The sequence below is a fragment of the Lissotriton vulgaris genome, chromosome 10 (assembly GCF_964263255.1).
Source record: "Lissotriton vulgaris chromosome 10, aLisVul1.2, whole genome shotgun sequence".
In the NCBI taxonomy this organism is placed as follows: domain Eukaryota; kingdom Metazoa; phylum Chordata; class Amphibia; order Caudata; family Salamandridae; genus Lissotriton; species Lissotriton vulgaris.
Window position 1 is genome coordinate 1,115,479,108 of NC_141698.1, and position 15,656 is coordinate 1,115,494,763.

The 15,656-nt window shown below is 45.7% G+C and overlaps 1 protein-coding gene across 1 annotated transcript in view; it reads left to right on the forward strand.

Annotated features, from left to right (window-relative positions):
• LOC147689417 (vomeronasal type-2 receptor 26-like) overlaps positions 1-15,656 on the forward strand; it is a 215,335-nt gene that overhangs the window by 160,609 nt on the left and 39,070 nt on the right. Inside the window, exon 3 of the mRNA XM_086940095.1 lies at positions 8,976-9,099. Within this exon, the coding sequence (XP_086796221.1) occupies positions 8,976-9,099 (124 nt within the window). The remainder of the gene's footprint in view (positions 1-8,975; positions 9,100-15,656) is intronic.

Consider the following 15,656-nt stretch of genomic DNA (forward strand, 5'->3'; position numbering starts at 1 on the left):
ACAGACTGTCAGAAGCCACATTGATCCGCAGGATTGTCCTTTTGAGTTACAAACATTTAATGCTGAAAGACAATGAATAGGACATCAAGTGCTCCATATACCTATTAGCAATGATATTAATTGGAATGCAAATGTATTTACTCATCACTCTAATCGTTGCCAGTGCTTAAAGTTAGCATTGTCTAATGGGAATGGAGGGCTGGCATCATCTTTTTTGCTTGGAAACGTACATATCCCCCTGGGAAGTCTCATGATATCTTAGTTGATTCCATGCTTTCATTTGTCCATAGCATTAGTGTTCTGGAGCAATGCCCTTTGGTTAATTATTGTGGGGGACTTCAACTATAAAGTTTCAAATTCTGGCTGCATGACCTTTAGTTTCACCAAATTGAAGACGCGTGGTGCATTCTGATGGTGTTTTACCTGAAAAGGTTAGATCAGACAGGCAGAGTTTACATTTACTGGAAAGCCTGAATAACAAAAATTATTTTTTTAAACGGCAGTTTTTTTAAAGACTTTTCATACACTTTTCACTCCCCTCGAGGGCAATCCCTAATTGATTATATGTTGGTATCCCATCAAATGTTTGCAGTGTGTACACAATTGGAGGTATTTGGGACTGATTTAAGTGGCCCTAGTGTTCTTTCAGTGGGAAGCTAACAAAGACATGGAGGACAGCTTATGGGCAAAACTACATACTGACATAAAAAATAACGATGGGGCAAAATTTTTTTAAATCAATCAATTCCTTTTTAAATCCTGTGCATGGTGGAGTATCCTCCAACATTAGCGAAGCAGCATGGGCAATGTATCTCAAATATTACTTCACACAACAAAGGGCCCGACTTTGGGAAAGGAAATGAGGGTAACAAATCAACAACAGCGTGTGAAACTCTTTATACACAAGAAGGTGGCAATACAATCACGAATACAGGAGAGGCAAACCTACAAAATATAATTGTGCACCAAATCAAAAAGGGAAAAGGGGAAGGGGCGCCAGGCCCGAACGGCATTCCTCCCCTTCTTTATAAACAGAGCGAAAGGGATTGGGCTGGAGTACTAGAGCCATTATTCAAGGAAATATTGCAGTTTAACATATTACCTGCCTCCTGGAAGGGCTCTATTATCTCCCCCATATACAAATCAGGGGATAATTCACGACCCAGTAGCTACAGGCTGATCACCCTCATTGACAACGAGGCCAAGTACTTTGCCGGGATCCTCTTGGAAGAATTGCAGGCCTGGGCTACAGAAAATTCCTTAATCCCTGCAAATCAAACAGGCTTTGCCAAAACTGTTGGAACAACAACGAACATCTTGACAATGGGCCTGTTAATAGACAAAGCCAAAACCAACAAAAATGCCAATTCACCTGTGCTTTATCGATTATAAGGCAGCCTTCGACCATATCAACCGGAATCCTCTGTTTTCCAAATTGAATAAATGGGGGATCCCGAGGCCCTTGCTATACCTACTGATTAACCTGCATAGTGACACATGGATACAGGTGAAGCTGCATGGATACAGGTGAAGCTGGGTGATGGATATCATTTGTCCAGATGCATCCCAACCAACAAGGGCCTAAAACAGGGATGCTTTTTGGCTCCAACCCTTTTTAACTTGTTCTTAGGAGATCTACCCCTGATTTTAAACAACTGTAATTCCCATGCACCGAAATTAGGAGGCCAAATACTACCATCATTACTATATGCGGACAACATAGTGTTAATCAGTCTAACAAAAATAGGACTGCAAAATCTTGTGGATGCAACTCGGTTGTACTCGGATGGTAATCAACTGACAATAAATCTACAGAAGACACAATTAACAAAAAAGGGAAAACAAATTATGGCTGGTTTTGGAACAAAAACCGCATTGAAGACACAACAGTGCATAAGTACCTGGGAGTCAAAATCGACAACAGCGGCCAGTTTACAATTCAGAAAGCAAGCATTAGAGGAAAAGGCATTGCAATATCGACATCTCTAAAAAAAACTAAATGGCAAACTTGCTAGTCCATCTCTTCTATAAGAGCTAAACTGCTGCCCACGATCACCTATGGGAGTGAAGTACAGAGAGGAAGGGATGCGGCGACTTTAGACAGAACTGTGGCAGCGGCATATAGAACCATATTCAGCTTGCCAAAACATACCTCTCCGGCCCAACTTAGGCTGGAATTTGGAGAACAGAAGCAGTCTCTGGCAAGACAAGGTGCATACGTAATTACTTGGGATAAAGTCCGGAAGGCAAACAAAGGAACCCAGAATAGCTACTTATATGCGGAATTAGAATGGAATCCGGCATCGCCAGCCGCCAGATATTTGAAAAACAGCCTAGTGAATCTGGGGTTAAAGGAGCTGTGGAATACCCCTACTAATCACACTACGATCAAAAGATTAGTAAAGAAAACAATAAAACACCTCTCATGGATCGAAGACAAAGCGTGTGTTGCAAAGAGGTCACATGGGTGGATTATCCTAAACTCCTATTCTAAACAAGGCCAACAGAGTTATCTTGACCTCGGGTACTCACGTTATACAAAATTGAAGTTCCTCAAATACAGACTGGGCGTTTTACCTTGCAAATGCCATCTCCCACAGTGGCTGAGGGTCAATGGGGGTACCCTCTGTCGTTTATGTGGTATGGCACCGGAAGATGTGGAACATCTGCTTTGCTCCTGTGAGAAGTTGTTGGTGGAATGGAAACAGTTGTTGAAACATCATTTTATCCAGCGTGGAATACGCTCACGAAGACAGGCAGTACTTGGCTGCTTTGCACCCAGCGACCCAAAGTTGAACTGTAGCCTTGTGAAGTACTTGATGAAGGTAGAAACAAAGATGCAGAAAACTGACCCTCCGTCATGTTTTTAGAGGTTACTAATCAAAGCAGAATCCCTAACCGGTAGCCTACAAAGATTCACACTAAGGATGACGGAAATAAAGAGAACACTGGAATTCGTCATCTCGCCAAACCTACAGAGGACATTTAGAACAACATGATTACTATTTTTACTCTTACTACATATATTAATTTTTAAAGTTTTGTTAGGATTTTTAAATTTAGACTACATATCTAATGTGCAAGTAATTTTATTCAACTGATGAAAAATGTATTGTGCGCATTTTAGTGTTTTTATGGATGAATTGCAATGGTTTTAATTAACTATGCTAATAAACTATTACTCACTTAAAGATCATCTTTGTCTCGTCTCCCTCCAAGGACTTGTTCTTTGACTGTCACATACACAAAATAAAATATAATTATAACTCAACAAGTTCGCCCTTGTATTTTAAAGGACAAAATATTTTTGGGGGAATTCCTAAACATTTTCAGAAGTATTCCTAGAAAGCGAATGTTGCACTACTGCTGAGAAACACTTCCTCTGCATTTTCACAAATACTGGAGTTGTTTCCTGCACACTTGCACTCTGGAAATGGATTTATTCCTGCTCATGACTGATGTAAATCTCCACTATTTAAAAGGTGGGAATGAGTCAGCAACATCTTGTCAATGTCCACAAACAAGTTAGTTTACTCTGAAGAAAATCTTATTTTTAAAGTGGTCAAATAGGTCTGTGGATTGGACACCCTTTGTAGCCTGCTAAGAACACCCAGTCTCTTTAGCTCAGTGTCCTCAGAACTCCTGGTTCTGTATTAATGGGGCTTGTACCTTGTGTCCCCCCCCCCCCACTCTCTCGCTCTGTAATATGACGTGCCCTTTGGTATTTCCTCTCTGGATCTTTCATACTGATGTTATCACTTCTGCCTCACATATCTTCAACCGTAGATCCTGTGAACTGATGTTGTCACAAATTGGCCCGCATCTGTTCCTCCATGGATCCCTTACACTGATGCAATCACATGTGCCCAGCATCATTCACACGCTGGACCCATTAGACTGATGCAATACATCTGTCTGCATCTGTTCCTCCCTGGATCCCTAGAACTGATGCACAATCACATCTGCCCGCATCTCATTCCTGGATCACTCGCACTGATGCTATGACATGTGCCCTGCATCTCTTCCTCCATGAATCCCTCACACTGATGCTATAGCAAGTGCTCTGCATCTCTAACTCCCTGGATGCCTCGCATTAATACCATGACATGTGCCCCGCATCTCTCACTTCCTATATCCCTTGCACTGATGCAATCACATGAGCACAGCATCGCTTCTTTTAAGTATCCCTCACACTGGTGCACTCCAATATCACCTGCATCTCTCACTCGCTGGATCCCTTGCACTGATGCTATGGCTTGTGCCATGCATCTCTCACTCCCTGTATCCCTTGTTCTGATGCTATGATGTGCTCTACATCTTTCACTCCCTGGGTCCCTCGCACTGGTGCTATAACATGTGCCCCAATTCTCTCCCTCACAGGATTCCTCACACTGATACTATGACATGTGACTTGCACCGCTTCCTACAAGGATCCCTCGCAGTAATGCTTTGACATGTGCCCGCATCTCTCACTCCCTGGATCCCTCTCACTGATGCAATTACATGTGCCCTGCACTCTTCCTCAATGTATTCCTCGCACTGATGCTATGACATGTGCCCTGCATCTCTTCTTCTTGGATCCCTCACACTGATGCTATGACATGCCCTGCATCTCTTCCTGGATCCATCGCACTGATGCCATTAAGTGTGCCTCACATCTCTCACTCCATGTATCCCTCGCACTGATACTATGACGTGCCCCACATCTCTCACTCCCTGGATCCCTCACACTGATGCTATGACATGAGCCCTGCATCTCTTCTTCCTGGATCCCCATCACTGATGCAATTACATGTGCCTTTCATCTCTTCCTCCATGTATCCCTCACGCTGATGCAATTACATGTGCCCCACACTCTTCCTCCATGTATCCCTCGCACTGATGCTATGACATGTGCCCTGCATTTCTTCTTCTTGGTTCACTCACACTGAAGCAGTCACATGTGCCCCGCATCTCTCACTCCATGGATTGTTCACACTGATGCACTCATATGTGCCCCACATCTCCTCCTCCATGGATCCCTCGCACTGATGCGCACTCACAAGTGCCCTGCATTTCTCACTCCCTGGATCCCTCACAGTGATGTTATGACATGTGCCCACATCTCTTACTCCCTGGATCTCTCGCACTGATTCTATAGCATGTGCCCCAAATCTATTCTTCCTGGATCCCTTGCACTGATGCAATCATATGTGCCCGCATTCATGGACTTACTTGTTCCCCCAGGTTTTGCGATCCTCAATAATGACAGAAAAGTCCAGCGTGGTGGGGGTGTAGCTATCATACACAAGTCCACAATACTTGTGACGGAAATCAACACCTTCAACTACAACTGCTTCGAATGTCTAACCACAAACATCAAGACAAAAGATAACAAACCACGTCTCTGCCACCTCCTCTACCACCCACCTGGCCACACCACTGCATTCGGAGAACATTTATCTGACCTGTAAACCGACTGCTCACTTTGTGACAACACCATCTTAATTCTAGGGGACCTCAACCTCCACTGGAATAACAAAAATGACCCTCTGATCCAAACCCTGAACGAACTTCACAACAACAACCTCACCCAACATTGCGGAGAGAAAACCCACAACGGAGAAGCACACTTTGATGCCATTATTGCCCATCCGGACACAGTCACGATCGACCACATCCTGCCCATTGACTGGTCGGATCACCACATCATCCTATTAAACATCAACCAAGTGCTCCTATTTCAGCCCCTCACACGGGACCCCCCTCAATGGGTGAGAAATCTAACTCAGATCCCCCTGGCTAACTTGGAAGTCAAGATAAGCTCTCTCCTTCCCATCCCCACAGAGGATCTCACCACTACAGAACTCACCTCCCACTACAACTCCACTATGACTGTTATTCTAGACGAAATAGTGCCCTTGAAACAAAAAAGGGTTAGAACCCCCGAGCCAGATCCTGGTTTAACACAGACATAAACTCTGAGAGAAGACAACTAAGAGCTGCTGAAAGACTCTGGCAGAGCAACCCGTCTCAAATCTTTCGAGAACAACTCAAAACAATACAGGGCATGTACAATAAACACATCAAAAAGGAAAAGACGTCTTTCTTTTGCAACGCTTTAGACAAGGCTAAAAATAGGCCCACGGAGCTCTTCAAGATCATTCACCAACAAATTTCCAAACCCCCTGCACCTTCAGTTCTAGCCTCCAAAGTCTTCTGTGCGAACTTCGCTAACTTCTTCAACGACAACATTTCCAAGATTGAGCTCTCCCTTGATGTCACCGGCAGTCCCCCACTCAAGAGTAAGCCCCCAGAGATAGGAGCTGCCACTCATGAGATCCCACCTACACACTGGAAAGTTTTCAACCCCATCTCCGAAGCAGAGATAGCCAAAATGATCTCCACCCCTAAACCATCCTCTCACGACTCCGATCTTATTCCGGCCCAGTTAGCCAAAAAGCTCAATCTCTCCTTAGCCCTGCTCTGGACCAAGATCATTAACAGCTCCCTCTCTACTGGAGTCATACCAGACTGCCTTAAAGTCGGCCAAGTGACGCCACTATTGAAAAAACAGGGCTTAGACACTAACGGCTTAAACAACTTCAGACCTGTGTCTAATCTTCCTCTCCTAGCCAAAATCCTGCAAAGGTGCATTCTCCTCCAATTGACTCAACACACTGACAACACTAACCTCTTAGACACTCACCAATCTGGCTTCAGAAAAGGTTGCAGCACAGATACAGCGATCCTCAATGTCATTGACAACCTCTACAAATCTCTAGATACAGGCCAATGCTCCCTACTCATTCTCCTGGACGTATCGGCTGCCTTTGACACGGTAGACCATAACCTGCTCATCAAGGTACTTCATGAGAGGGTAGGGGCAGAAGAGGTAGTCCTAAAGTGGTTCTCCTCCTTTCTCCAGAACCGCAGCCAAAGAATAAAGATTAGAAACTTTTCATCAGACATCCACCCCGTCAACAGAGGTGTCCCCCTGGGATCAGTTCTATCACCTCAACTGTTCAACATCTACATGGAACCCCTCACTACCATTCTAAAATAATCGAACATCCCCTTCCACCTCTACGGGGATGACACCCAGATCTACATTGAAACCTCCTCCATTGATGATATTCACAGACTCAATGACACTCTAAGAGTCGTCCAACACTGATTGTCACAAAACCACCTGAAACTCAATAAAGACAAAACTGAAATCCCCCTCATCTCTAACAAAGAGGAGAACCCCCAAATCACAAAACGGCAAAACTCAATCGACGCCCGAAACGTCAATCTCACCCTGGCGTATTACGCAAAATTGCTTGGAATCACACTGGACCCCGACCTTGACATGACCAAACCCATCAAGAACACCGCCAAGAGCGCCTTCCTCAACCTGAAGCTTCTTAACAAAATAAAGCCCTTCATCCCGCCAAACGACCTCAAACTAGCCACTCAATCCCTGGTGCTGTCAAGACTAGATTACGGGAATGCTTCCCTCACAGGTACAGCAAAATCCCACATAGCCCCCCTCAGATCTACGCTCAACGCAGCAGCTAGAATGGTCTCAAGAGTGAAGAAGTTTGAACACATCTCGCCAGCACTCAGAGAGCTAAAATGGTTCCCAATTGAAATGCGTGCTAATTTCAGAATGGCTTGCCTCATGCAAAAAGCCCTTCATACAGGGAAACCAGCCTACCTGGCCGCCAAACTCAAGAAGGCTGGTCAGACAAGATGCCTCAGAAGCTCCAACACTCTACTCCTCATCCCGCCGAAAATCCGCAAACAAAAAACTGCTTCACAATCCTTCTCTGGAAATGCCCCCAAAATCTGGAACTCCATCCCAATTCATATCAGGACTACCCCTTCCTTCCTACAATTCAAAAGACAACTCAAAGACCTCTTCCTTTACCGGTCTTTCCCGAATAGATAGTAGATGCTAAAAACACCTAAACCTGCACTTCGCAGGACATATCCACGGCCTAACCAAGACTTATGCCTATTTCCCCCCTGGCTTGTGCTACTATTGTGACTCCCTCTGTTTTCCTTTCCTGTTATGATATTCAACTCACAGGTCTTCCAGTTCGCCAAGATTCAATGTGTTTACGATCACCTTAATATGTTGCCTTAACCAATGTTGTGAAGCGCTCCGATACCTTCGGGCCTGGCTAGCGCTATACAAAACTCTACAATAAATAAATACATCTCTTCCTCAATGGATCTCTCGCAATGATGCCATGACATGTGTTCTGCATCTCTTCTTACTGGAAACCATGCACTGATGCAATAACATGTGAACCGCATTTCTCATTCCTTGGATCCCTCACACTGATGCTCTGACATGTGCCCTGCATCTCTTCGTCCTGGATCCCTCACACTGATGCATATCACATGTGCCCAACATCTCTTCCTCCAAGTATCACTTACACTGATGTACTCACATGTGCTCCGCATCTCTCACTTCCTGGTTCCCTCACTCTGATGCTATCACATGTGCCCTGCATCTCTTCCTCCAAGTATCGCTTACATTGATGCACTCACATGTGCTCCTCATCTTTTACTCCCTGGATCCCTCACAATGATGCTAACACATATGCCCGCATCTCTCACTCCCTGGATCCTCACACTGCTGCTATCACATGTGCCCCACATCTCTCATTTTTTGCGTCCCTCACATTGATGCAATCACATGTGCCCTGTATCTCTTCCTCCAAGCATCATTACAAGTATCACTCGCACTGATGCATTCACATTTGCCCACGCATCTCTAACTCCCTGGATCCCTCCCTCTGAAGCAATCACATGTGCCCCACGTCTCTTCCTTCAAGTATCGCTCACACTGATGCTGACATCTGCCATTTATCTCATCCTCCTCTTTTATCTCATAGATACAATTTGTCTCTCAATCTGCTGGTTGTGTGATATGTCACATCTGACGTTTGCCTCTTCCCCAGTTTGTTTCTCACACATGTTCTTCTTCGCCTCCTCTCCAGGTCCCTCGCTCGGTGTGCAGTGAGAGCTGTCCTGCTGGGTACAGGAAGGTCCCTCTGGAGGGCCAACCCATCTGCTGCTATGACTGTGCCCCCTGCTCAGAAGGAGAGATTACCAACAAGATTGGTAGGTGATAAAACACTGTATGCCTATCAATGATCCTTTCCAAACACCCAAATGAGAAGACTTGCACATGTAAATTACTCACAAGTGTAAGTTCTTATTTGGAGTTCATAAGTAACATTTCTTCTAATATAGAACATTATGCAATGAAGTGGCATCAAAATGCTCCATGCAAATAGAAAGGCATAGATTCAGAACCTTATTGTTTATTCCCTTAAATCTTTCATATTTCTAAGGTTGGGAAAGAGGACTCCTGTGGGGTGCAATATCCTTTTAATAACAACCATTGTGTTATGCTTATGGGCAGATTTACTAAGAGTTTGTTCCTGGTTTACATCAGAAAAGTGGTGCAAACCTGGTGCAAAGTATTGTTTTGAGACTTACTTTCTAGTGCAGATCCTGAATTGAGTTGGACAGTAACTCTAAGTATCATAAAGTAGCACTATGAGCTAGTTTACACCATGGAGATGTACCATGAGTGGTACATGGATGTTCGCACACACTCAGTCAACCATGGATGTTGACACTAATCCCTATCTACTAACTTTAATAGAAAAGGATAGGCATCAAACAATTACGCATCCTCAAGGAAGGTGTAAAGTTGGAGAAAATATTTCCAAATTTGCACCATACATCACACATACAAAGTGGTCATTTTATGAAACATTGAATTCTGTTCTGGAAGAGTACACTTTCAGTATAAATCTTTAACTTGACATAACTTAATCACCCTCACTTTGTGGTGTAAGGGTGTAGATGGCACAAAGCAGCCTAAGGTACGGCCGTACTAGAGGACAGAGAAACATCACCATATCTTAATAGACATCTTTGGTTGCTGCTCATGGTAAAAAAAAAGGTTTTTAGCAAATCGATTAAGGAGAGGTTTAGGAAGGTGCAAACTTTCACCCTCAAAAGAGTGAGCCCATTGGTATTCACAAACTGCACTTCTGTAGTTAGCATATCCAAATATTTCAGCAAAGCAGGTGTAAATGCATTCCAGCTCGACCTGGAGTAAGCCCAGAACCACATATGGCCAACCACTGGTACTTCAACAACCCCCTATCCCTAGTAACACAGACAGGCTCTTATAATAACACCATATAACAAGTAATGTTAAAATAAACTAATGTATTTAGAATTTTAAAACATATGTATAACTGTAATTTAATGTTAAAGAAATAATGTATTATTTTAAAATATACATTTCTTTATTATTAAATCGTTTAACACACCTTTAAGCTTAAGAATAAACATAACTTTAGTTATTTAAAGATAATTTAATTTAAAATAATTCTATAGAATATTTTTGGTAACATTACTACATAATAAATAATTATGGACATGTTATTTAGGTAGGAATTTTTCTAAAATGAATTAAAACAATACATGTAATTTAAATTTAATATATTCAAATCGTCAAATATTTTTAATTCAAAACTAAGTTTGTTGTGCTGTAATAGTTTTTTTATTTTTTTCTACTGTTAAAGAACATATATAAAATTAATTTACATTAATATGTAACAGAAAAATTTGTATAATTTATTTTAAAGTTTAATAAACTTAAAAAAATGGTCCTATACTTTACAATTAGGAGATCTCCACCCAGTGGCTATGACTTTGGGTCAAAAGTTACTAGTAGTATTATTACTCTCTTAGGCTTTACTTCCTGATTTCTTTGAGATGGGTCCACAATAAGGGGCCTATTATGATGCCGGTCGGAGTTTCCTCTGAATGACACCATAGTGGAAACTGGACCGACTGACCTCTGGTCAGCGATTCTGAACGCCTAATTATGATGGGACCGTGCATGGTGCAGTTGCATACCCATCATCATCAAAAGTCTTTTTTTCGATTGAATTTTTTACAATCATAAAAAGGACATAGTAAGAAATTACATCAAACTTCTAAAAAAGATTATCACATACACATTGCAGTTGCATACCCACATTTCCCTATGGGAGCATGTATTACATCCGTAAACTGGCCTTAGTACATGCTCCCATAGGGAAATGTGAACTTGTGTAGTCCCTGCACCTCGTGGCAGGCACCTCAATGTGCCTGCCACATGGTGCAGGGATTAACAGGGGGGCACAGAGGCAGCAAAGGAAAGGGAGCCCTGCTAGGGGCTCCCAAACATGATTTCCGACAGGGTTTCAATGTCAGAAAGGCCTACATGAAAACCCTGCCGGAAACCGTGCATCGTAATCCGGTCGGCGCAAACCGCCGTCCATATTGATTACGGGCCAGTTCGACTGGCTGGCGGGCTCCTCTCGGAAGCCAGCTGGAATGACCGTCCGGTTTCAATTCTGACTGGCTGTATTGTAATCAGCCAGCTGGAATTGAAACTGACGATGACCCAGGTTTGGAAGCTTTACGACCTACATCGTAATCGGCCCCTGTTGGACCTAGGGAACCCCAAGTCACATAAGGTAGCTTGGCACTAATTGGGCAGGCCTAACTCCAAGGAACATGTGTTAAGTTTGCGTCATACCCATCAGTAACCAAACATCCATCCACTCAAAAATAAGGACACTACACCAAGATTAGAAAAAATATGAGCTGTTTTGTAAAAGTTCTCTTTAAATCTCCGGGGGTACTTAGCACTCTTTAACTACAGTACATAAATTTAGCTCTGCATAAAGGAATCAGTACTAGACATTGTTTACAGAAGAAAAATCATTTCTACTCGATTTACAAACAAAAGAGTTCATTAAAAAGACACTCGGTGAGCACCAACTGTTCACTATGTACATTCAGGTAACTTTTGGTTTCCACGAATGAAAGTTTCTTTATCAAATCAATGCGTTTGTATATAGCTAGTCATTAATTCTAGGCTCACTTTGACATAGATGACTTGAAGGGAGATTCAACAGTTGTCAACGTGGTGAGGCAAATATCAAGGCAATTTGGTTCCCTCAACTCTCTCCTCACTCTCAATTTAAACTGAAATACAGTTCACAACTCGAGACCGCTCTGTGGTTAAGCTCTGACCTACTTGAGAAGCTTTTTCAATTCAAGGGAGAAGTTCCTTAGATAATCCTACTCATACCGGGAAGAGGCGCTGTTTCCCAAGATCCCTTGCCTCTATTTAAAAAGATGTAGTTTGTACTTCCCTCAGGTTATCCTCTGAGGCTTCTCCCTTAATTTAGCCCCCGTCTAGATTGACCAGTACCTGCACACATAAATCTCTCCTCCCGCCTGTGTGAGTTCACAGTACCGACAGTTTCCTTACAAGGACTCTCTTTCTTCTCCTTATCCACCTCGTATTCGAGTGGACCCACTTCCTTGAGAGAATGAAGGCTTCCTAAGCCAGCCCAGCCTCCCTCTTCCTACTTACTTCGCACCTGGCAGTTGAAGTCAGTGGGGGGGGGGTCTGTGACCGGAGCCGGTTGGGGAATTCAATCTCCAACCTTTGTTGCCTTCTACAATAAAAAGGGCCCCGGAGCGACGGATTTCCGGGCGGGGGGGGGGAGATCCCCGTCAGCTCCCCGGCTGCTCCTCCCTCTGCCTGACTCACCACTGGGACCTGCGCCGTGCAGAGACACCGCCGCGCCTCCGGTAGTGTCTCCCCTCGACCTGCTCACTTGCGAGGGTGTCTCTGAGGGAAGCTGCGCTTCCGGTCCTCCCCGGGAGAGGGACGTCGTCACTCACCACCAGCAGATCCCCACAGGCCGCTCCCTCAGCTAAGACACTTCCTTTGGTCGCGCTGACACTGAGCCTGCGCAAAGGGCGAACACTGCTCTCTTCTTTCCGCGCAGCAGCGGAACCGATGTCACCACCACTCGGGGACTTCCTCGAACCCCCTCACCTCCATGCTGGGCAGTTGGCGAGCCGGCAGCTGGGTTGTGCCCTCAGCAACGTTGAGGTAGGCACCTGAAGCCCCGCCGCTCTGGAAACACCACTGGGGGGTGGAGAGGAAGGTGGAAAGCGGAGCGCCTTGCAGCTCTTATTTTCGGAGGGTCCCGGGGCAGCCTTCAGGCGTTGAGGACCTAGTCAGGGTCAGATCCACAAGCGGGGAAGTATCAACAGTAGGGGACAGCAGCCCCAAAGGACCATCAATCCGCCCTCAGCGCACTGTCCTCCTTGACCTGTGGTCTCAACTCCTAGCTGGCCTCTCAGCAACTCACTCTAAAATGGCCGCCCTGGTTCTGGCCTTATATAGGCTGACCCTAGGAGGTCCAGAAGGGACCAGAAGGTTCTAGAGGGTCCCTATTCTTCCCTATGGGTCAAACTTCAGGTATGGCAGTTATGGCAGTTGAAAACCACCATTTTGTGTAACCCTCACTTTCTAGTCAGGAAAGGCACCTAGGCCTCAGGTAAAAACTATGAGGGCAAAAGAGCATCTAACCCCTGCCAACAGCACAAAAAGATCCAGTGGACACAAAAAGATTAAGGGATGTGAGGGGCAGAAAGGGGACAAAAATAAATAATAAATAGGAGGGACAACCCAAAAGGGCAGACAGGTCTAACACGCGTCCCCCCCAGCTGAAAGTGGGGAGAGCTACCCAACCCCTTGGGATTCCTCATCACTAAGGCGGAAATACCTAGAGAGACCGTCTGTATTGGCGGGGCCACTCCAGGCCGATGTTCCACCCGGAAGTCCATTCCCTGTAGGGAGATGGACCATCTCAATAACTTGGGATTTTCCCCCTTCATTTGCATTAGCCAACGAAGGGGTCGGTGGTCAGTCTGAACCAGGAAGTGCGAGCCAAACAGGTATGGCCGCAACTTCTTCAGAGCCCACACCACCGCAAAAGCTTCCTTCTCAATGGCACTCCACTTCTGTTCCCGGGGAAGCAGTCTCCTGGATAGGAAGACTACAGGCTGATCCAGACCCTCTTCATTGAGTTGCAATAACACTTCCCCAATGCCATGTTCTGATGCGTCTGTCTGGACAATGAACTCCTTGGAGAAGTCTGGGGCCCTCAGGACCGGTGCTGCACACATTGCCTGCTTCAATTTTTCAAAGGCTTGCTGACAAGCCTCTGTCCAAACTACCCGTCGAGGTTGTTTCTTGGATGTGAGCTCTGTGAGGGGCGCTACAATAGTGCCATACCCCTTCACAAAGCGATGGTAGTAACCTGTGAGGCCCAGGAAAGCTCGGACCTCAGCCTGGGTCTTGGGGGGTTCCCAGGCCATGATTGCCTCAATCTTTGCCTGGAGGGGCTGCACTGTTCCCCTACCCACCAAGTGGCCTAGGTACACAACCGACCCCTGCCCAATCTGACATTTGCTGGCCTTGATTGTCAAGCCAGCTTGTTTCAGGACCTGGAGAACTGCTTGCAAATGTTGCAAATGGTCCTCCCAACTGCTGCTGAAGACAGCAATGTCATCCAGGTAAGCAGCGGAGAAACCCTCCATTCCGGAGAGAACCTGATTCACCAGCCGCTGAAAAGTGGCAGGGGCATTCTTGAGCCCAAAGGGCATCACACAGAATTGGAAGTGTCCCTCAGGCGTGGAGAAGGCTGACCTTTCCTTTGCTCCATCTGTCAGGGAGATCTGCCAGTACCCTGAAGTGAGGTCAAAGGTACTCAAGTATTGGGCAGCTCCCAGCCGGTCAATTAATTCATCCGCCCTAGGGATCGGATGAGCATCAGTTTTGGTAACTGAGTTCAGTCCCCGGTAATCCACACAGAACCTCAGTTCTGGAGTGGTGCCTGGTGGAGCTGCTTTTGGCACTAGAACCACCGGACTGGACCAGGGGCTACTGGAAGGTTCTATAACTCCTAGCTCCAGCATCTTGGTAACCTCACCATGGATGCTAGCCTTCACCTTGTCTGACAGCCGGTAGGTCTTTGACTTCACTGGTGGGCTGTCTCCTGTGTCCACATCATGGGTACACAGGTGGGTCCTTCCCGGGACAAGGGAGAACAATGCAGAGTACTGCTCCAGTATCTGGCGGCAGTCCTCTCGCTGTTCAGGAGTTAGGGATGGGAGAGAATCACTCCCTCCGCCGACCCATCCTTTTCCTGAGACGAAAACAAGTCTGGGAGAGGTTCGCTTTCCGCTTCCTCTCCTCCATCAGTCACCATCATCAAGATGACCTCGGGCCTCTCATGGTGGGGTTTGAGGCGGTTTGCATGTAGCACCCGAAGGGGCTGTCGAGGGGTCTTAAGGTCCACCAGGTATGTGGCCTTACCCTTCTTCTCTAACACCTCAAAGGGGCCTGTCCAGCGATCCTGGAGGGCACTTACCTCTCCAGGCTCCATCACCCACACTTTCTGACCAGGCTCCAACTCCACCGGGTGAGCGTTGTGGTCATACCACTCCTTCATTACTGCCTGGCTGGCCTCCAAGTTGTCAGAAGCTTGCTTCCACAACTTCGCCATTTGGCTCCTGAAGGCCAGCATGTAGCTCACCACATCCTGGGGAGGCTTCCTGGGAGACTTTTCCCATCCATCCTTCACCAGGCTAAGAGGACCGCGTACAGGGTGCCCATACAGAAGCTCAAAGGGGCTGAAGCCCACTCCCTTCTGTGGCACTTCCCTGTAGGAGAATATCAAACAGGGTAGGAGGACGTCCCATTTCCTCCGCAGGCTCTCAGGCAGACTTCTGATCAT